Here is a 21,563-nt window from a genome sequence, read left to right on the forward strand (position 1 = left end):
TGTCATGCCTTTAAAGGGGAAATATATAAAGGCTCAAATTCAGGTTATTTCTTCCCCTCTTCAGTGTGGGCCTGGAGGCTGTAGCCCAGAGTCCCCATCTGAAGGCTGCCCCAGGAGCCTGGAAGGAGCAGCAGCTGTCAGCAGCTCTCTCTGCCCTCCAGACTGCAATTCACTGGCCTTTTTGCAGCCAAGCAAATGCAGACGGCTCTGGGAACTTGCCGTCAGCCAGAGCAGCCACCTTATAGGGGGCAGGGCTGGCCTTTAGAAGTTTCACACATTTCCAACTAGGAGTGGAGAGCTCTGTGTTTTACCCTGTGAAACATTGGCAGCTCTGAAGGGCTTTGCTCTTGGGGAGGGACCTTGAGCTCCTGAGTGGGTGGGTGGGTTGGTTTACTTTGATTTCTCTTTTCATGAAGTTTATTAGAAGTCAGACCTACGTAAGCAAACCATGACCGACTTCCACTGCCCTCCCAGCGCGGGTGGTTAAATCTGTGGTGTTACGATTCACAGAAACACATTTTTTGAAATGAAAGGGAAGATGATGTACTTAACATTGTAAAGTGGTTTACAATAAAGTTTGACATCTTATTACAGTTTTTTAAAAAAAGAAACCATCACTTTTGTGGTTGTTGGTTGTGTGTTCTGTGAAGTTGAAACAGCTTAGTGGGGGTCAAGAAAATGTCCCCAGTGAGTTAGAAGGTTCTCCCCAGAAAATAGAGTGAGAATGAATCTGACATCTCCTTATGGCAGATGTGGAAGCCAAAACCTGCCAAGGGGAAAAAAACCAAACATACTCTTGCCATTTCCACTTCCCTGTTAATGCGAGTAAAAGCTACTCTGCCTGCCCCCCGCCCCCCGAGGAGTGAAGGGTGCCGGAGAGATGGAGTGTGAGGAGTGAACATCCCACATCCTTGTTCCTGAGGCCACGGGGCTGGAAGGCAGGTGCCCCCCCCTGGGCAGAGCTGGCTGTGGGGGCCAAGCTGAAGCGCTGGGAGCCAGCAGCAGTGCCCTCACAGGCCAGGCCTGCCCTCAGTGCCTCTTGGCCCTTGCTTGGAGCCCTGGGTCTGTGCCCGTCCAGAGGCATTCCTCATGTCAGCACTCGTCTCAGATGGAGCCTGGCAGGGCTCGCATTGGCCTCCTGGGGCCAGGACCAGGCAGGGGGTATCGGGGTGGGTTGAGGTCTGACAGCAGCAGAGCGGTGTTCCAGACAGCCAGACATCAGTGCCTGGCTGGGTTTTGTCTGCCCGGAGCCTTCAAGGATAAAAATACTTTCCATCACAAACTGACAAGGAGCTTGGGCACGTCTCATCCAATGGGGCAGACCCTGACCTCCTACCCACATCCACTCCTACCCTCACCTCAGGCCTGGAGTCCTTCCCTGTGCCCCGAGGGTCTTCCCTTCAAGGATGGGGTGTTAGGAACTAGCAGAGGAGAGCTAAGTGACCTTCAGGGAGCCTGTGCCTCTGTTCATGCCTTGAGTGGGCTTCACTCTTGCCCACCCTCTCACAACCTAAATGTCCTTGGGCCAGGTGCCCTTCGGTGACCTCGTCTCAGTCAGAGGCTCTGTGCTGTTTCCTGCCTTCTGCTCACCGGTACCCTTACCACAAAGCATGGTTTCCTCCCAGCCCTTCCTGGGTGCTTTGCTCCCTCCTTCATCCTGTTGCTAAACTTGTACTGGGAGCTGGACAGAGGGCAGGGGCATCAGCAAAAATGCAGATGGAGCAGCTCCCAGGCTTCCCTTGGCAGCAGCTTCTGTACCTGTGAGCCAGGGGTAGCCCCCATGTTCTGAGTCCACTGTGAGAGCCCAGCGAGCTGGGTGTGAGCACATGCTCCCCAGCGGCAGATGCAGGAAGCCGTCCGCCCTGCTGCCATGTGGGTTTGGGAAGTCTCTTTCCTCTGGAATCCAGAGAATGGGTAGGAGAGAGAGAAAAACAAGCTCAGAGCTGTCCACCCTGGCTCAGGGCCCTCTCTTTCCTCCGGGACACCCCCCACGCTGGGATGGACTATCGCAGATGGACAGCTCGGAGTGCCACACACACGTTACAGGACCTACGTTCGTAAACGCGAGTCTCTGCCAGGCCCAGCACCTCCCACCTGCCAGAGAGCAGCTGTCCTCAAGGGTACGGGGTCTCCCCAGCTGTCTGCTTTCACCAGGACTGCAGCCCCCCAGGCAGCAGTGCTCAGCGAGCCCCCATCATCTCCAAGAATAAACTCTGAAGCCAGTGGCTGTGTGGATCTGAATCATCAGGGAGCTGTCAGAGGAGGGGGAGTGACTTCCCGGGACAGGCAAGCCAACTATATAAGCCCCAGAGGGCTGGGTGCCGCTCAGATCTCTTTCACAGCCACTGCCTTCCAGGGAGCAGTTCCCCATACCCACCATGTCCCAGGTAGGAGGGCCCAGCACAGGCCCTGCTCATGCCAGGGGGTGGGGGTGGAGGGTGGGCGCTGTCATCTTTAGCAGCTGTGTCTTGAGCTGAGCTCTGGGCATAAACACAGGAGGCTCTGCCTCCCCTGGAAGACCGGGGCTCAGGGAAGACAGGCACACAGATGGTGTGAGGCTACAACAGCCATGGCCCCAGAGCTCCCAGTTTGTGGGAAGAGGGCAGAGACTCGGGGTATGGGGCTGTGAAGTATAGTCAGAAATGCTTCCTGGAAGAGGAGTGAGGCCTTGAATTGGCTTGAGTTAAGTGAGCAGGGAAGAGGGGTCTCGGCCAAGGCACAGTGCTGGGAAAGGCTCTCAGCCTCGAGGCCTCGGGTTGTAAGATGAGGCTCTGGGCTCTCCAAGGCTGGCACTCAGGAAGCCCCCATCAAGAAGAAGCGCCCCCCTGTGAAGGAGGAGGACCTGAAGGGGGCCCGAGGGAAGCTGACCAAGAACCAGGAGATCAAGTCCAAGACCTACCAGGTCATGCAGGAGTGTGGTGAGTGTTCTTGGGACAGTGGGCTCCAGGGGCGCAGATGTGTGTCAATAGGAGGGAGGATGGGGTTGGGGGGGAGGTCCCATGGGTCCTTTTTCTAAGAGTTCAGAGCTTGTGAGCTCAGCAGGGTGCTCCCCACAAAAGGGGCCTTTCCTCCCTAGGAAGCCAGGCCGTGCCCCTGACTACACCTCCTCCCCATCCTCCCCACAGAGCAAGCTGGTTCTGCCGCCCCATCGGTGTTCAGCCTCGCCCGGACTGGCACCGAGACTGTTTTTGAGAAGCCCAAAGCCGGACCCGCCAAGAGTGTCTTTGGCTGAGAAGTGCGCACCACGCCCCTCACCGTCAGCAACACCTAGACACAGGAGCCTTTCCCAAGAACTCTTTTTTTATGCCAGAACATAGCTTCTCACCCGCGGCCTCTGGGATTGGCACCCTCCCCAACAGCCCTGGCCCCTGAGCCCAGGGACTCTGCACCAGCACCTGGGCAACACCAATAAAGAGGATGCCCAAGTGGCCCCAGAATTTGGAGGGTGTTGGTTGGTCACTGGCCATGGCCACTAAATGCAGGGGAGGGGTGGGCAACGTAGGTGTGGGGCATGTTCTCTACGCTTCTCAGCTTTTGGGATGGCCCCAGAGGATAATGCAGGTGCCATTATGGCCACTGCCACGTACTAGAAAGAACCTTGGGTGTGGAGACCTGGAGCTGATCTGTGTGACTTCAGACTGTCTCTCCTCCTTTTCTGAGCCTGTTTCCCCTTGTATGAGGCAAGGAAGCCTATTGCGCAAAACAGGCCATAGTCACACTGCTCAGAGTGAAGCAGGTGGGGGCCTGGGGCTCACCCTTTCCTTGTTTCACAGAAGCCATCGAGATGCCTCCAAGGACCCCAAGGCTCTGAGGGACTCAGGATCCTCAAAGCGCACCCCCCCCCCCCCCGCCTTGTTCATATTGCCTCCCTGCCAGCTCGCATCCCCTCAAAGACAAAGCCAGGTGGAGGCTCCTCTCTGGCCAGTGGCAGTCTGCTTCCTGAGCTACTGTCCCCTCTCCCAAACAGGGTAAGCCTCCCCCTTGCCACTCCCACAGCTCTGCCTGAGGCATGGAGCACCAGGTTCTCAGCTCATGTGCGATTCTTCCCGCTTCAGGCCTCAGTGTCTCTGTGCGCATGGACCTGTCAGACTCAGGGGACTGCAGAGGCCTGTCCAGCTGTGACAGCAAGACCACAGACTGTCCGGAGATGGACTGGCAGGGTCTGGGCTTACAGTGCCTGGCTCGGGGCCAGTGCCTACAGGGAAGTCCCGCCTGTCCCCTGGGCAGGTGGAGCGGACTGCACAGAGCCTTTCCCACATTCCTGGCCAGCCTGGCCTCCTTATATAGCTGTTTCCAGGCTGGGTCCATGCTCTGTGCCCCAAGGGAGCAGACCTTCTGTGGCGACCAGGCCTGGGCCTGCTCGCTGGGTTCCTGGGGAGGCTCTTTCCCCAGACTGCTGAATGGGTATGTCTTCCCGAGTAATCCCAATCACATCCATAGTCAAAGGGAGAGCTGTATAGATGCGCCCAGAGGTGAGGCTTCTGGCTAAGTCATGCTAAGGAAGGGGAATATTTACTTGTAGCCACAGACCCAGCTTCCTTCCCTTGGGGCAGATGCTACTGGCGTTGACCGAGGCAGGGCTAATGGAGGAGCCCTCTTCCCGGCCCTTGCAAGCCTGTCACTGCCTCAGGGTCCCAAGTAGGCCCTGAAGATGGTACCCTTCCCCAGTTCCCACCCCTGGGATAGTGTCACTGAGTCCTCCTTCCCCAACCAAGGATCTGGCACCTGGCCACTTTTCTGAAGCATCTTTATCCCATCTGTGGCCCCAGACTCAGGAGCCAAGCTTTCCCAGAGCCATAGGGACATAAGCACCAGCTGCATCCAGATCCCCTAGTATTTATTCGCTTTATTGCTACTTGTTATGAAAGCAGTCTTTCAACTTTATTAAAGGAAAATTGAAAAAACATCATCTGTAATCCTACCCCAGGCCCTCCAGCCACCTCCTGTGGTCTGAGCCCACGACACCGGCACTGCCTTGGCGTGCTGACAGATCAGTGTTCTGCCGTTTCTCACTCCAGGCGTGACTCACGGGCTCCCTTGACACGGCTGACCTCCGTGTAGGCCACCTGAACATCGTCCCCTTCAGGAGCCCTGTGCTCTCTCTGTTCCATGCTTCCCTCAGGAGATTCCCCAGAGCGGGACTTCTGGGCCACCACGTGTGGGCGTCTTTATGGCCCTCGGTTTGTATTGCCAAGTGCAGATCTTGTTTCAGAGGCCTTGCTGGAGTTGCACCAAGAGTCCTGGCTAGAATAATGGGGCCCAAACAGCATCCTGAGGCCCCAGCAGAGAGAAGGGGGGCTCCTTGACCTAGCCTCTCTCATCCCAGAAATAAGGTCTATCCATCCTGCCTTGGCCCCAGCAGATCTTGCCCCACTCAGGCACCCCAAGGGCTGCTTGGTGCATTTGGGGTCCCACTGCCCAGTCACACTGACCTGACTTCCAGGCCCCTGCCTCCTGCAAACCACCCTCTGGCCCTCCTCTTCCCAACCACGCCTGTGCTTCTCCCAGGCTGGGCTTATGGAGAGCAGGCCAGTTCACTGCTATGTCCTCCAGTCCTAGGGAGCCTATCGGCGAGATGAGCCGTGCAAGGGGTGGTGGTGGTTTGGTCAGATTCTGGACCATTCAGAAGGGGCGCCAGCACCTAACTCCCACCTGAGCCTGCTCCTGCTCAGTACATGTTCCCATCCCCAGCCAAGGTCCACAGGACATTCACAGTTTGCCTGCTTATCTGAGGCCACTGCAGTGTTTGGCTTGCAGATCCCAATTTCCCAGAACCTGCCCCCACAGGGGCGGGGCAGCGAGCAAGTTACAAATTCATTCCGCTCTTCCTCTCAAGTTCAGAAGCGGCCTGCCAGGCACCAGAGCCAAAATGAAGACCCCAGCCCCTGGCCGCGCCCGCGGCATCGTGCTGGTCCTGCTCTCGCTGGCCACCCTCCAGACCCTCAGGGCCCAAAAGGTAGCGGGTGTCCACGGGTTCCTGTATGTGTGCACCTGAGCGTGAGTGGGACAAGTGGGTGAAGGGGCGGAGAACCTCGGTGTGTGCAAGTGAGCACGGGTCGGTGTGTGTGCAGAGAAGTCGTGCTGCCCATCCACCAGGCACCACCCTGAGGGCTCTATGGAGAGTCCCCCATTTACAAGAAGGGGTGATCCTGGTATCCCCAGTTCACGGGGAGGAAGTGCAGCCTAATAAGTTGCCCTGGAGGGCGGCAGTGGGTGGGGCGGGTAAGAATGGGCCTCAGGAGCCCAGCTTACGCCTCCTGGCTGCGTGACCTCTCGGAAGTCATGGATGCTTTCCGTTGTCTCTTTTTCCTCATCTGTAGAACAAGGTAGTAATAGAACTATTTGGAAGTTTGTGGTGAAGAGGAAACCTATAGTGTTGTAAAATGCTGGGTACAGTGTCTGGCATGGAGCAGACACTCACGTGTAAACAAGCCACACGGCCCGCCGCGCACCTCTGTGCTAAGCACAAGTGTGCCACATGGCAGGCGGGCGAGAGATGTGTAGGCTCCGCCTGTTTGCACATGCCCTTCCTTGGAGACCGCAGACCTCGAGCGAAACACATGCCTGGGGGAATGCCCTGTGGACAGGGCAACAGGAGAGGCCCAATGCTGCAGGGAAAAGGGGGCAAAGCAGAAGATGCCCAGCCTTAGAGATGGACCTTCCAGTTCTCCCAGCTCCTGCAGGCCCCTGGGGGGAGGCTGGCAGGGGCTGTTTTCTCCAGTCACAGAACTTGCTCACTGCCCTTTCAGTGGGCAGAGCTAAGATGGCATGGAAGCTTCCTGACCTAACAGGACCCTCTGCCACTCACCTCTGCCCCAAGGATAAGTAAGTTCCTCCCAGACACAGTGGGGCTCAGGCTCCACCCCCCACCCCTTGCCTGCTTGTTCTCCGAGGGGCACTGTGGCCCCACTGAACAAGACAGACTGATCCCTGCCCCGTGGCACTGTAGGATGGGGAATGAAGCACACAGCTGCCTCTGATCTGAGATGAAAGTCCACAAATGAAATGCTTCATGGAATTTTGCCTGAGGCTTGATCAGTGTCTCGCTTGGGGTTGGGGGCCAGGGCTTGGTCTGGGACCAAGGTCAAGGCCCACTCTTGAAGAACATTGAACAGTCCTACCCTTTCCTTTCCTCCTCCACTGGTCCAGAATGACATCGATATCTACAGCCTCACTGTAGACTCCAGGGTCTCATCCCGATTTGCCCACACAGTCGTCACCAGCCGGGTGGTCAACAAGGCCAGTACTTTGCAGGAGGTCACCTTCCAGATGGAGCTGCCCAAGAAAGCCTTTATCACCAACTTCTCCATGTAGGTGCCCTCCTGCTCTCCTCGTCCCCCTCCCCAATCCAGCACTGTGACACCATGGTCCCCGTGCCAGATCAGGAAGAGAGGGCATCTTCCTGATGTGAGATGTGCCAGGATATATGCCTGAGGTGTGTGTGCTCCACCTGTAGGCAATACAGGGAGCAGAGGCTTTAGCCAGGAACTTCATTCATTCTCAGAGACGTTTCCCTCCCTCCCTCCCTCCCTCCCTCCCTCCCTCCCTCTCTCCCTCTCTCCTTCCCTCCCTGTATCCCTTCCTCCCTCCCTTCCTCCATCCATCCTTCATCCCTCCCTCCGCTGTGCCTTCATCCCTCCCTCCGTTGGTCCCTCCCACCATCCATCTCTCCATCTGTTCATCCATTTTCCCTGAGTGCTGCCCAGGTGGCAGATGGAGAACCACGGTATCTTTGTGTCTTTGCCTTTGAGAAGTACAGACTTAGGGCATCCTGAGGCCAAGCCCAGGCAGAAGGGAGTCACCAAAAGGCAGATTCCAGCTCAGAATACAGAAAACTTCCTAACCCCTGGGCTGCCCCACAATGAAGCAGTGCCTCAAGGAGGGCGACCACCTCCTTGTCACAGAAGTTCTAAGCCAGGCTCATCCCCCCACACCTCCAACTGGGATACTGCAGAGGGTGGTTCTGCTCTGGGTCAGAAGCTGCATTGGGAGGCCCCTGGGGTTTCTGTGGACTCTGTAAGCAGGTGATGATCCTTACCTTGTCTCTACTGTCCTCCCCCACCCTTCCCAACCGAGTTTTGCAATGTTTACTAAATGCAAGAGAACTCTCTGTCCCCGGCCCCGCAGGAGAGGCAGTGATTGAGGACAGGCCAGAGAGAGGCTGATCCCAGAAACTCAGGGAGGGCGATGGGTGGGGCAGAGAGCGTGCATCTCAGGTGGAGTCACCAGTGCACCCTGGGACCCCTGAAAACCTGCAGTGGGGGTCCGGTCCCTATGGTTGGCTCCTCATCTCTCTGCCCGCACCCCCTCCAGCAGCCCTTGATTTCCTCACCCTGGAGCCAGGCCTGTGCTGCCCAACTTCACAGGCTGCACCCCGCCCCCCATGTGGGTGCCACGGCCGGCAAGTTACGAGGTTTCAGGCCCATCACATCTTCTGAGGGCCCTGGACTTGCACCTCTCTCTGGGCCCAGCTCCTGTTGCTGTATGAGATAGGGAAGCAGGGGGCAGGGTGCCCTGCTCTGGGATCCCAAATTGGACATCTGGGAGGAGAAGCCATGCAGCCCAGCAGCAGCCCAATCCCTAGCCCAGAGTTAAATTTGACCAGGGAGGTCAGGAGGGTGTGGAGGAAGGACACTTGGTCCTGAGGTCCTGGCTGCCCCCCCTCCCCCCCGTACACTCTCACCCTCTCACACCACCCCCAGACAAAGCAGGCTTATGTTTGCCTGCCGGTTCACTCTCAGTCCCCAGAAACGGCCACTAGGATTGTCTGCACGCCCCAAGGAGCCCTGTCCACCAGTTGTCCAAAACTTCCTTCCCCAGAGGCCAACCTCTCTGCAGAGTGGCCTGTCCAGTGTTGGAAGAGGGGGCAGCCATGGGGGAGAGGGGTCAGAGCCTTCAGTCCTGTGTCTCCACTGGCCCGGGAGCCGGCATCTCCCTCCTGCTGAGTCTGCCCCACGGGGCTGAGTGAACTGTGGCTCAGAGATCTCGCTGGTGACTGACCAGTTCCTCTGAGAACAGTCTGTGGGATGGAAGGGGCAACTGGGACGTGGAGCCCAAGAGGAAGGGAGAAGAGAGGCCGGGACCTGCCTCCCCTGCAGCCTTCATCCCAGTTGTTTAGTAAAAGGCATGTTTGCCGACACAGTGCACGTCTCTGGGTAGATGGAGGCCTGCAGAGCCCCCATCGACACCGGGCCCCGCACAGAGTCGTGTCCACAGTAGGTGCATAATAAACGGGTGGGCTCAGGTAAAGATGGGAGTCAGTCTGTCAAGAGGCACGTGAAGTCCCGGAGGAGGCAGGATTGCAGGGAGCCTCCCCCACCGGGCTCTCAACAACTCCCTCCCTCCTGCCCCAGGATCATTGATGGTGTGACCTACCCCGGTAACATCAAGGAGAAGGCTGCAGCCCAGGAGCAATACAGCGCGGCTGTGGAGAGGGGAGAGAGCGCCGGCCTCGTCAAGTGAGCCCGACGGGGTGGGGAGGACCCTGTGGGGGTGGGGGCTGCCCCTGCCTTCAGCTGCCCCAGGTCTGAGGGGCAGACCTGATGCCCTCTTCCCCCAGGGCCACTGGGAGAAAGACAGAGCAGTTCCAGGTGTCAGTCAGTGTGGCGCCCGCTGCCAAGATCACCTTCGAGCTGGTGTATGAGGAGCTCCTCGTGCGGCATCTGGGGGCGTACGAGCTGCTGCTGAAAGTCCAGCCCCAGCAGCTGGTCAAGCACCTGCAGGTACCTGGTGCCGCCTCCTCTTAGAAGCCCTCCTAGATGACCTCACTCTCCTGAGGGCGGCCCTTGCTTCCCCTTCTGCCTCCTGTGGGGGCCAGCCCTGTCCCCCAGCAGACCCAGTAACCCACTTCTTGCCTCTAGATGGACATTTACATCTTTGAGCCTCAGGGCATCAGCTTTCTGGAGACAGAGAGCACCTTCATGACCAATGAACTGGCAGAGGCCCTCACCACCTCACAGAACAAGACCAAGGTGGGCCTGCTGTGGTCTGTGGGTGAGAGTTCCCAGGGGCCTGTCTTCAGGCTGGCTCTATGGGCCTGGGTTTCCAGAGAGTGGGACCATTGGGCAGAATCTCTGAGCTAAAGGGACTTGTGAGGTTCCTGTGTCCGTGCTGTCATTTGGCAGATGGGGAGGGCAAGGCCTGGGGAAGGATGGTGGGTGCTGGTTTGAACCCTGAGATCGGGAGAGACGACTGATGTCAGGGTCCCAGGACCAGGTAGGGAGGAGGAGCTGACTGGACGCACACATCCTGAGCCCAGCCTCTGCTTGCACAGATCTAGGAGCAGGGGATTCACTTGTACCCACTCCCCTACATGGAGGCAGTCTATCTGATAGCTCAGCTGGAGAGAAATTTCTCTGGAATTTGACCCAAGGCTGCCTCCTGGAATTCTCTCTTCAGATGGGGGTGAGGGGTGTTGTTGACATGGCCTTGCTGCTCCTCCCAACTTCAGCCTGGTCATTTTTCCAGGCTCATGTCCGATTCAAGCCGATGCTGTCCCAGCAGCAAAAGTCTCCAGAGCAGCAGCAGGACACAGTCCTGGATGGCAACTTCATCGTCCGCTATGATGTGGACCGGACTGTCTCCGGGGGTTCCATTCAGGTGTGTGGGCTTCAGAGAAGAGCTGAGCCACCAAAAAGTCCATCTACCCTCAAGGACCTGAGCCTGGGGGTTCTAAAAGAAAAGACAAAATAGCCACCCCTAGTTACCAGTGTGCACCAGGGGCAGCACAGACGGCAAACAGGCAGTTTAGTTGTGTTGTCCCTGAAACAGTTCTCTTTCGGAGGGAAGAAAGTTTGTCTCTGCTGAAGAACTGCCCTGCAGGGTTTCCCTTGTAGCCTTGGCAGCCAGGAGACTCACAGTTCACATTTATGTTCAATTACAGTACCTTCTTTCACACAAGTTTCTGGCATCATTGTGCTTCCCCTTTATTTTGAACAAATCACTGTTTTCTCGCCCCTTTCCCAAACCACTGGGTCCAGGGGAGACCAACCCCTCGAGGATCCAGAAGAACATGCAGGAAGCCATAGATGGACCTTGTTTTTGGATTCTTCACTTTTTTGATGGATCTCAGGTTTATTATGTCTGAACCTTTTAGTATAAGCTGCCTCAAATACTGAAACAAGTAAGAGGTAAAGTAGGAGTAGAGTTCTGGTGGGCTATGCATGAGCAGGGAAGCCTGCAAGGGAGGGGCTGGACTAAACCCTAAAGTATGGCAAGGATTTGGGGAGGTTAATGGTGGGACAGGGATGGAGGGGGATGGAATGAAGAGAGCAGAGGAACCCCAGGACTGGGGATGAGGAGGCTGGTTAGGGGCAGGGCAGGGCTGCAGCTCTTACACCTGGGTGTGTCTCACTCTGGTCGCAGATCGAGAATGGCTACTTTGTGCACTACTTTGCCCCTGAGCACCTGGCCACGATACCCAAGAACGTGATCTTTGTCATTGACAAGAGCGGCTCCATGAGCGGCAGGAAAATCCAGCAGGTGGGTCCCATGGGCCAGGCAGGGTCCTGAAAACTCACAGATGTCCCACACCATCAGCTCTGGTCGAACAGGCAGACCTGCCCGCCTCCATCTTCCTAGGTAGGGGGCTCCCATGGATCGAGGTTGGTCAGAGTTTGGGGCAGGTCCTGCCGCTAGAGCATTCACCATGTCCTCACTGCAGATGTGAGCCTGGGGGTGCAGCCCAAGGGCACATGAGCCCCCAGGGAGGCCCCACTGAGACACCCACCTTGTGTCCCCTTCCCCTGACCAGACCCGGGAAGCCCTCATCAAGATCCTGGGTGACCTCAGTCCCCGTGACCAGTTCAACCTCATCAGCTTCAGTGGGGAAGCAACCCCATGGAAGCCACAGCTAGTGGCAGCCTCGGCTGAGAACGTGAATGAGGCCAAGAGCTACGCCACTGCCATCCAGGCCCAGGGAGGTGAGCGCCTCTGCAGCCTTGCACGGTCGCAACTTCCAGGGCACTGAGCCCAGCCTGGGGCACCCTGCTGGGAGCCACCCTAAGGGTGTGTGCCCCACAGGGACCAATATAAACGATGCGATACTGATGGCCGTGCAGCTGCTAGAGAGAGCCAACCGGGAGGAGCTGCTGCCCGCAGGAAGCGTCACCCTCATCATCCTCCTCACCGACGGCGACCCCACTGTGGGTGAGGCACTGCCAAGAGCCCCAGGACGTGCTGCCCAGAGGGAGTAGCTGGGCTCTGGCCCAGCTTGCTGTGGGACCTGGGGCAGGGAGGGGGGATCTCTGAGGCCCCTCTGGCTCTGAGATTCCAGAAATATCTGTTGAGCAAATCACTGTTTTATCACCCCTTTCCCAAACCACTGGGTCCAGGGGAAACCAACCCCTCAAAGATCCAGAAGAACGTTCAGGAAGCCATAGATGGCCAGCACAGCCTCTTCTGCCTGGGCTTTGGCTTCGACGTCAGCTACGCCTTCCTGGAGAAGCTGGCACTGGACAACGGTGGCCTGGCCCGGCGCATCTATGAGGACTCGGACTCCGCACTGCAGCTCCAGGTGCCCATGCGCCCCTGCTGGGCCACGTGAGTGAGGGATGGCACTGACAGGCGGGCAGACCCCAGCACGGCCCTCATGACACCCCCACCCTGCAGGACTTCTACCAAGAGGTGGCCAACCCACTGATGACATCGGTGGCCTTCGAGTACCCAAGCAACACCGTGGAGGCGGTCACACAGGACGCCTTCCGGCTGTTCTTCAAGGGCTCCGAGTTGGTGGTAGCCGGGAAGCTCCGGAACCAGAGCCCTGATGTGTTCTCAGCCAAAGTCAGGGGGCAGCTGGTAGGTATGGCCAGCCATCCTGGAGGGGAAGGGCAGCCAGGGCAAGCAGTCAGCGGCTGGGTTCAAACCCCAGCCCTGCCAGGCTCCAGCCGGTTGACCTTGAGCAAGTTGCAGAGTGCCCTCTGCCACTTGGGGATGACGCATCCCCCACCGTGTTGGCTCCTGGTAGAGGTTCAGTGAGATGATGTGATTTTCCGAGAGCACCTGTGTGGGGCCGGCATGCGGCAGACACTCCATGGTCAGTCAGTGCTGCTGCTGCTGTTTCCAAGGGCACCAGGTGCTTGGCATCCCCTCCTGTCCTCACACCAGCCCTCTGAGGTTACAGTCAGGCAGGGAGGGCTGCTCCCATTTCACAGATGAGCAGCCTGACATCCAGGCAGAGCAGGCGGTTTGCCCTGGGCCCCACTGCAGCCGGGTCAAGAACCCAGCTCACCATGTGGTGTCCTGTCCTCACCCAGCCTCCCCTGCCTCTGTGCCATGGGAGGCCCTCTCATTCCACAAAGAGAAACACAGCACTTCTCTAGGCCCTGGGGATACTGCCCTCACGGGAGAGACAGCATGGGTAAATTGTCACACAAGCAAGGATACAGGCTGGATAAATTCGGGGATCAGGGAGGGCTTCCCAGAGGAGGCTCAGCTAAGACTGAGAGGTGAGTAGAGGGTGGCAGAGGCCAGATGGTGGAGGGATGGAGGAATGTTCCAGGCTTGCGTGGCAGGCAGGCAGCACGTGTGGGGAGAATAGCAGGTGGGCTAGGCAAGCAGGCATGGGGGGCCCAGGGCCTCGTCTCAGGAGAAGTAGCCAAGTGTCATGATGGGCAGGGCATGCCCTGTGGCCAGCCTGCCCAGCTTCACTTCCAGCTCTGCCATCTCCCAGAGGTGAGACCTGGGGCAAGGCACTTAAGCTCCCTGTGCCTCAGTTTCCTGCTGTATACAAATGAAAGTAAGTCACCTCTCCCACACCTGGTAAAGCTGCAGTGGGGATTAAGGTCTCGCCTGGTATAAACACTCCATGTATGTTAGCTGCTGATATCCTGGAGGCCAGGGGTTCCCAAAGTGCAGAACCCAAGGTGACTTGGAGTAGTTTACAAACAAACATGTCTTTGTTTTAGTAGTTTAGTTATGTATTTATTTTAATGTGTTCTGAAAAATAACTCGAACCACAGGCCTAAGATTACACAGGTATTATTGCTCAGGTCAAGACCAAGAGTGTTAGTCTATTTAAAGTTCATTGGAGAAAAACCATCAAACAAATAGCTGTATGTGTGGAGAAGGCAAAATTCATGCAGCTGCTGGTTCTGCGCCTGCTGTGTAGCACCTGGGATAGTTTGCTCCCTTTTATCTCCACCTCCTTGTCATCCTTGGAGGCTCTGTGGCTGAGCCCCTCACACCCCTAAACACACTCCCTACCCTCCACTCTACTCAAAGGAAATGTGGCCTTGCAGCCAACGCTGCCCCCGCCAGGTTTCTCGTGGCATTGCTGGGCAGCGCCAGGCCAGGTGCAGACGTCACACCCTCACTGCTCCCGCCCTGGCTGGGCCCCTCTTTCCAGCACATGGAGAACATCACCTTTGTAACGGAGTCCCGCGTGGCAGAGCAGGAGGAGGCGTTCTGGAGCCCCAGATACATCTTCCACAGCTTCATGGAGAGACTGTGGGCGTACCTGACCATCCAGCAACTGCTGGAGCAAACGTGGGTGGACACACCCTCCAGGGCCCACTGGGGTGGCCACACACGGTCTCAGCACTTCCCCAGGCTCTTCACCGGTGGGGCAGGCACAGCTGGTGCTAGGCATGGAGACGGGGTGGCAGTATCGTGTCTGAGTTCCAGACCCCCAGTGGGAGCTTCCTAGAGGGGTCTGGAAGGGAGGGAGAGTCTGACTGGGCACCCTGGGGCCTGCTGAGCCACTGGTTTCCTCCGCCTGCAGAGTCTCCACGCTAGATGCTGAGAAGCAGGCTCTTGAGGCCCGAGCTCTGAACTTGTCGCTCAGCTACAGTTTTGTCACCCCGCTCACGTCCATGGTGATCACCAAACCCGAAGGTCAAGAGCAGTCTCAGGTTGCTGAGAAACCCGTGGAAAATGGTGGGTGTGACAGCAGAGTTTTGACCCAGTATTTTCCCCAGCCCCTCCCCACATCCCGACCAAGATGCCACCCCTGCCACCCACAGACTCCCAGGAGACTTACCCTATTTCGTTGATGAGGAAACTGAGGCTAGGTCTCCTGACCCCTTCATGTTCACTGCACCTGTGTAGTGCTGGGGTTGGGAAGCAAGGTTAAACAGAAGCACTTCAAATTTATCAAAACCACCCTGACAGTGTGTCTCTCTCTTTCTTCCTCTTTTTGTCTTAACCAGAAAACAGACACAGGAACGTCCACTCAGGTAAGGGCCTAATACCCTCTAAGGCTGGCCTGGGTGACTGTTGGTTGACACAGGGCCTATGGTACAGCAACCGTGAGGTTGCTAGCCGGGGCCTCTCCAACCCAGCCCTGCTCAGGAGGGGGTGTCATCTGCCCAAGCACGCTGGTGCATTTAGTTACCTGTTCATTCATATTGGTTGCCACTCAGGCCCTGTCCTGGACACTAGGGGCACAGACCCCCATCCCACTGGGGGCCCCAGAAAGGCACATCCAAGAAGCAAACCCAGGTCTCTCTGATTTCCAGGTCACACTCTCTTCAGATATCATCCCTTGGGAGGCAAAGCGTCCAGAGTATCAGGTAGCAAAAGAGGACAGGATAGAGGAAGGGGCTGTTTACGGAACCTTGAACCTGGCCACAGACTGGGCTCTGCCCTGGCTGTTGGGGGGAGTGACTCTTGTCTCGCCTAGCTGGTGGCAGGGCTGGGACTCAAATCCAGTTGTGTCCGATTAGGAGGCAGCAGTGCAGACCCTGTCTTTTCTAAAAGAAGAGGCTGGAGAGGACAAGGTAGTTTGAGGGGCACTGCCAGAGTGGGGCAAGGGGGGCCGATATCCCAGCAGGGAGGAGTTCAAGAAGAGTCCATTGTTCCAGCTTTGAATTTCTCCCAGAATGTCGGGTGTGGGGAGGGGAGCCATTTGCCTTCTCCACATCCCTCTTCTGGGGTGGGTCCCAGAGCCCTGGGTGTGGGGACCCATGGCACTGCTTGAGAAAAGACTGCATGTGTCAACTTTTCCAAAACTGGAGTTTTCGGTAAACTGTACAATTTCCCAACGAGATTAGGACCACCCGGACCTCTTCATCCTCCTCATCTTCCTTATCCACCCCACCGTACGCCCTGGAGACCAACGCCACCAGACGTGATACCACGTAAGCCGCTTTCTGACCCTCTGAGGGCCTAGTTTCCTCAAGATGAACCTGCCCATAGAGTTGGATGAGATAAAGCACCAAGCACAGGGCTAGGCACAGACCAGGGAGAGTTGCTGTAAGGTATGACATTAAATAACGTGTCCTTTATTTTTACTGAATTGGATTCATTACACTCTGGAGGCTGGCTCAGGATGGAACGTTCTAGAAAGGGAAGGTTTCCTCCATTCCCAAAGCCAGGTGTAGTCCCTTGAGCTGTTTCTGATCTCCAAATCTGGACTCAGACACAGCCGCAGGGCCCGGCTGGACCCTGTCTCCTCAGCGTCTTCCCTAATAGCATGCTCTTCTGGTTGAAAAATCTTTTTGCAAAGGCTCGTCCAGATTGGGTGTAGGTGTGGCAGGGGTTGTGGTATTGGAGCTTGGTGGGTGGCAGGTGGCAGTGATGGCTGGAGGGCTTGCCGATTGCTTTGAATCCTGACTGCCTTCTCCCTTTCTGTTCCTGGCTGTTCCTGCACTAATGCCTGCATCAGGGCTATCAGCTACCTCATTTCTTGATGAACATGACATGGACTTAAGAATCAAAGGTAACTCCAGGCAGCAATAGATTCTGGCCCCATAGCAGGGAGAGCCTGGGAGGGAAGAGCCCGGGGAGCTCTACGAACCTGTCGCGTGGGTTTCTCGATGGAGAGGGAGCCCTGCCACACCCATCTGCTACTCCATTCCTCAACCCACCCCTCCCTAGGAAGGGGCTGCCTAAACCCAGACTTTTTCTTCTTTCAGAAATAACCACGGCATCCCCACACCCCGGTAAGTGCCAGCTCCCCTCAGCCCCCCTCACCGTCCTCACCCCCAGCCTGCTCTACCTGCCCCCAGAACCACACCTGCTGTCCCAGCCCCCATCCAGCCTCCTTCCGTCATCCTGCCGCTGCCTGGGCAGAGTGTGGACCGGCTCTGTGTGGACCTCAAGCACTCTCAGGGATCGACAAACCTGCTCTCAGACCCTGGCCAAGGTGAGAGGTGCACACCCAGTCATACACCCAGAGAGACCCGGGCACCATGCACCCCCAACTTCCCACCCCAGAAAAAACGGTGGGAAACCTGCCCACAGAGACTCATGGGCAGTCCTCGTCCCAGGTAGTAACATGGCCACGCCCCTGAGCACCGACACTTGTGCTCATACGTCTTCCCCACACACCTTTCACTGGGCACCACATATGCAGGCCTGAGTGGTCTGCACCCCAGGATGACCAGATGTGGGCTTGCCCCCAGGCACTGCCATACTTCAGGGTTGGGGAGACAGGCCTGGGCACAGAGCAGCACAGGGGCCTGTCGTCCGTGCCCAGAGCGCCGTGGAGACAAGCCCAGAGGAGGAGATGAGAGCTGTCCTAGGGCCAGGGGAGGCTGCACAGGGTCATATGGGGGTGACTGGACCTTGGCAGAGAAATGGGGGGTCCACAAGGTAGAGGAAGGGGTAGGCAGAAGCACAGAGCCCTGAAGGAAGCTGGTGGGGCTGTAGGGGGTGTGGAGGAAACAAATGGGGGGAGGAGGTAGATGTGCTGGCCAGACCTGCCCCCGAGTCCCCAGAAGGGTGGAGCTGAGCTGTCAGGTCAGACGTAGGGACACAGCACTCGGGATGCTCAAATGCACACCTGCAGAGCCACTCACAGTCAACGAACATCTACGGCCCCCTCGTTTCCCCCAGGCCTCACATACTGTCTCCCGCTTTATCACGCCAGGCCCAGAAGTCTGTTTGCTCCCTGAGGCTAGGGAGCACTGGTTTTCCCTCCCACTCTTGGCCACGGTGCCCAGCTCAGGGTCAGGCACACTGCAGGGGCTTCACGCGCGTTTACTGACTTCACACGAGACCTCCCTCCTCAGAGGGCTCGTCTGAAGATGGCTGTCACCCAAGACTTGGGGGCCCCTCCAAAGCTATAGGGAACCAAGGGATGAGTGGAAAGACTGTGGGAAGCAGGCCCGTGGTGTGAGGGGAGGCTGGGGAAGGGGACCGGAGGTGAGTGGGTGAAGAGCGGCTCGGGGGGTTGTAGCCGGAGGGACCACCTGTTCAGGCCAGTGCCCAGCTGGGACCACAGCTTCGACCTCTCTGCTCCCGGCCCTCTCAGGGATTGAGGTGACTGGCCACTATGAGACAGAGAAGGCCCACTTCTCGTGGATTGAGGTGACCGTCAAGAAACCCCAGCTGCAGGTTCGTGCATCCCCTGAGCATGTGGTAGTGACTCGGAACCGAAGAAGCTCTGCATACAAGTGGAAGAAAACTCTGTACTCGGTGATGCCAGGGTAAGCCACAGGCTGGGGACTGGCGGTGACCCCTCACCCCATGTTAGCTGATGATGGGACGCCACAGGCCTGGGGAGGGAGTGGCTGGGCATGAGTCCTCTGCAGTGGGCCGCACCTGTAGGAGGGGCAGAGATGCACAGAGACCTGTACCTACCCCTCCTGCTCTGGAGGGTGCCAAGGGGTTGTCCCGGGGACCTGGCTACCCTCACACCTAACCCAGGTCACTGTCCTGTGCAGGGGATGGTGTGGTTTGGAGCTGCTCTGCTGAGTGACCCTAGGCAGGCTGCTTGGCCCCTCTCACTTCTAACTAGGGATAATCATCCAGCCCTGAGTCAGGGGGCTGAGGGGATGGTCCAGTGAGAGAATGTGGTCGGGGAGCACTTTGCCCACAGACAGTACGGTGCCCACTGGGCATGCGGGAAGGTGCGCTCTCTATGTGGTGAGGTAACCCTGACAACGAGAGGTTGGAGAGCGCTGTCCATCAGGGGAGGTTACAGTTGTCATCCTTAACTTTGAAGCTCTATTGAGGAGAGACAGGTCCCTCTGACATCAACACCGGGCAGCTGGGGGGTAGTGGAGAAGGATGGTGACCTCTTCTTGTGGGGCTTCCCCTGTGTGGAGCCTTGCAGAGGTAGCTCTCCTGCTCTGGGAGTCACGAGGGGCCTGGGAGAGAGGCCAAGGACCCTGGCCCTCTTCGAGCCGTGTTCTCTGAGCCCCCAGCCTGTGCTGAGTATGTTGTCCGCTCCCTCTCACCCAGCCCCTCCGAAGAGACTGGTTCCCACTTGATACATGAGTGCACACCTGGCAAATCTGAGGGGCTCACCTGAAAAGCTCCCAATTTCATAAAAGATCTTAGTTTCCTGCTATCTGGTAGACACACAAAGATCAATAGCATTTCTGTGCCTTGGACATACACACTAGAAGATGGAATAAAGGATTCCTATCAATCTTGGTGACTGAACGTCCACGTACTTTCATGAGCTGCAGAAGATGCACGTAAAGAAAAATAGACCACGGCTTTTACACTGAACTCTGTCAACAAGACGGTGTAAGTTCAGCGCGTTTCCATTGAAAATAACGTCCGAGTCACAGCAGGGTCTTATTCAACATGCTTAAAGGAATCTAACGTTCCTAAGAAAACAAAAGTGGTAATAATCTCAAAGATTATTTTAAGTGAAAAAGGAAGGCATTCGAGAAGGACTTGCCCTTCTAGACCTTAAAACACATGATTAAACACTGATCATCAGAAGAAAGTGGCACTAGCCATAAAAACAAAAGGGACAGAGGAAATGTATCCTTGAACCCCTAAGTCATATAATTCATGAGAAGCCAGATCTAAGAAAAACAGAGGGAGAGGAACCGTTATCTCATGTTATAAATAGTCCTGGGATAGGGAACTTCCCTGGCAGTCCAGTGGTTAAGACTCCGCGCTGCCACTGCAAGGGGCATGGGTTTGATCCTTGGTCAGGGAACTAAGGTCCCGCATGCCGTGCAGCACGGCAAAAAAAAAAAGAAAAAAAAAATATATATATATATAAAATGCTGGGATAACCAGGTATCAGTAAGTTAACCTTGGTCCCAGTTGACTGAGGAAACTGAAGCCCAGAAGATTGAAGGGACCTTCCACCAAAGGCCACACTAGGAGATCCTGAGGACAGGAGGGCAGCCCCTGCCCACTGCCACGCTGCTGCCCAGGCCCCCTGCGGGCACCTCCTTGCCTCCCTTCCTGCTCAGGACACAGGTTTCCCCACAGTCTCAAGATGACCATGGACAAGGCGGGGCTTCTGCTGCTCAGCAGCCCTGACAGAGTGACCATCGGCCTGCTGTCCTGGGACGGCCCTGGGGCGGGGCTCCGGCTCCTTCTGCGGGACACTGACCGCTTCTCCAGCCACGTCAGTGGGACCCTTGGTACGTGGCTCGGGACGTTATCAGAAACCGCCTCTGCCTGTGAACAGGCAATGCCATCACCTCTGCACGTCCCCCAGCCTCCCTCCGTCTTTATTCCTCGCTGAGCCGCCCTTTGTGTCTCAGGCCAGTTTTACCAGGACGTGCTCTGGGAGCCCCTGGCAGCAGCAGATGACAGCAAGCGAACACTGAGGGTCCAGGGGCGTGACCACTCTGCCGCCAGGTGACTCAGCACAACAGGCCCCTGAGCCCGGCCAGGGGTGGGGCTGGGAGCCGGGCTCTGAGACCCCCACTGGGAACTAGACAGTAAGGTGTCAGGGTAGACAAGTCTGACCCAGCTTTCAGTGGCCCCACAAAGGGTGGTCAACTCAGACCCACAGAAAACATACCAGCCCAGAGATCACTAGAGTGAGTTGGGAGCAGTAGGAAACTCCCCCTGAATTCCTAGAGCCCTGGCCCCTGGAGACCACACACAGCTGGGTGCCCTTGGGTGGCCAGGCCTTGTCAGCCTGTGCTGGAGGGAACTCTAAGGGACCCCAAGACCCTCCACCTTCCACATTCCTATCCCTAGCTGTCTCCCCCTCTTCCCACCCAACATGAGACATGCTGACCACCTGTCTGTCTGTCCATCCCAGAGAGCTCAAGCTGGACTACCAAGAGGGGCCCCCGGGAATGGAGATTTCCTGCTGGTCTGTGGAGCTGTAGTTCTGATGCAAGGAGTTATGCCCACCCGCCGTGCCGTCTGCTTGGTGCAGATGGCTGCCACCCTGCGACCACAGGGCCACCTGTGGGTCCTGTAACATCATGGGGAGAGGTATTTACACTCATTAAAATAAAGAGAGGTGGTGTGAACCCAGGGAGTGGGCATCTCTGGTCCCATCTGGCCAAATCCCAGAGCCTCAGGATCACGTCCTGGACACGTAGCGTGTGTAACATTAGAATCATCCGCCATCAACCCTTCAAAAGCCTGAGGCCAGTAAGGCCCATGGAGAGCTTTCAGTCTGGTCCCTTCATTTCTCAGGCGGGGAAACTAAGATTTAGAGAGATTTAAACCACCCAGTCAAAACGTTGCTCTTGCTGGGGGCCTAGGGCAGGAGAACACTCCTGGGAGCAGCGTTCACTCTGCTTTATGGTGACATGGTCCATGAAAACCAGTTTTGACTCAAAAGAAGAAAAGTGACCTGGGTAGAAGTTTGTCATTCTCAGCAAACTTTTGGGCCCTTTTGCAGTGGGATTTGCCAGACATAATTTGATTTTCACACCTGTGCTCAGGAACAGGCCTGTCTTCTC

General features: G+C 56.9%; 2 protein-coding genes across 2 annotated transcripts; both read left to right on the forward strand.

The window, feature by feature from the left end:
• The first annotated feature begins 880 nt into the window (after window positions 1–880).
• On the forward strand, window positions 881–3,232 carry MUSTN1 (musculoskeletal, embryonic nuclear protein 1). Its single transcript, XM_065885904.1, has 3 exons — window positions 881–887; window positions 2,769–2,918; window positions 3,126–3,232. The coding sequence occupies exons 1-3, from the start codon at window positions 881–883 to the stop codon at window positions 3,230–3,232; spliced, it is 264 nt and encodes an 87-aa protein (XP_065741976.1).
• Window positions 3,233–5,869: 2,637 nt separating this feature from the next.
• On the forward strand, window positions 5,870–20,978 carry ITIH4 (inter-alpha-trypsin inhibitor heavy chain 4). Its single transcript, XM_065885905.1, has 22 exons — window positions 5,870–5,956; window positions 7,150–7,310; window positions 9,354–9,458; window positions 9,560–9,722; window positions 9,861–9,971; window positions 10,468–10,599; window positions 11,365–11,481; window positions 11,753–11,921; window positions 12,022–12,147; window positions 12,333–12,514; window positions 12,610–12,795; window positions 14,345–14,484; window positions 14,720–14,874; window positions 15,147–15,173; window positions 15,456–15,509; window positions 15,663–15,825; window positions 16,854–16,880; window positions 16,947–17,083; window positions 18,194–18,368; window positions 20,122–20,276; window positions 20,400–20,496; window positions 20,909–20,978. Exons 1-22 carry the CDS (start codon window positions 5,870–5,872, stop codon window positions 20,976–20,978), a joined length of 2,739 nt encoding a protein of 912 aa, XP_065741977.1.
• Window positions 20,979–21,563: the final 585 nt, after the last annotated feature.

The sequence above is a fragment of the Phocoena phocoena genome, chromosome 10, assembly GCF_963924675.1.
Source record: "Phocoena phocoena chromosome 10, mPhoPho1.1, whole genome shotgun sequence".
NCBI classification, from domain to species: domain Eukaryota; kingdom Metazoa; phylum Chordata; class Mammalia; order Artiodactyla; family Phocoenidae; genus Phocoena; species Phocoena phocoena.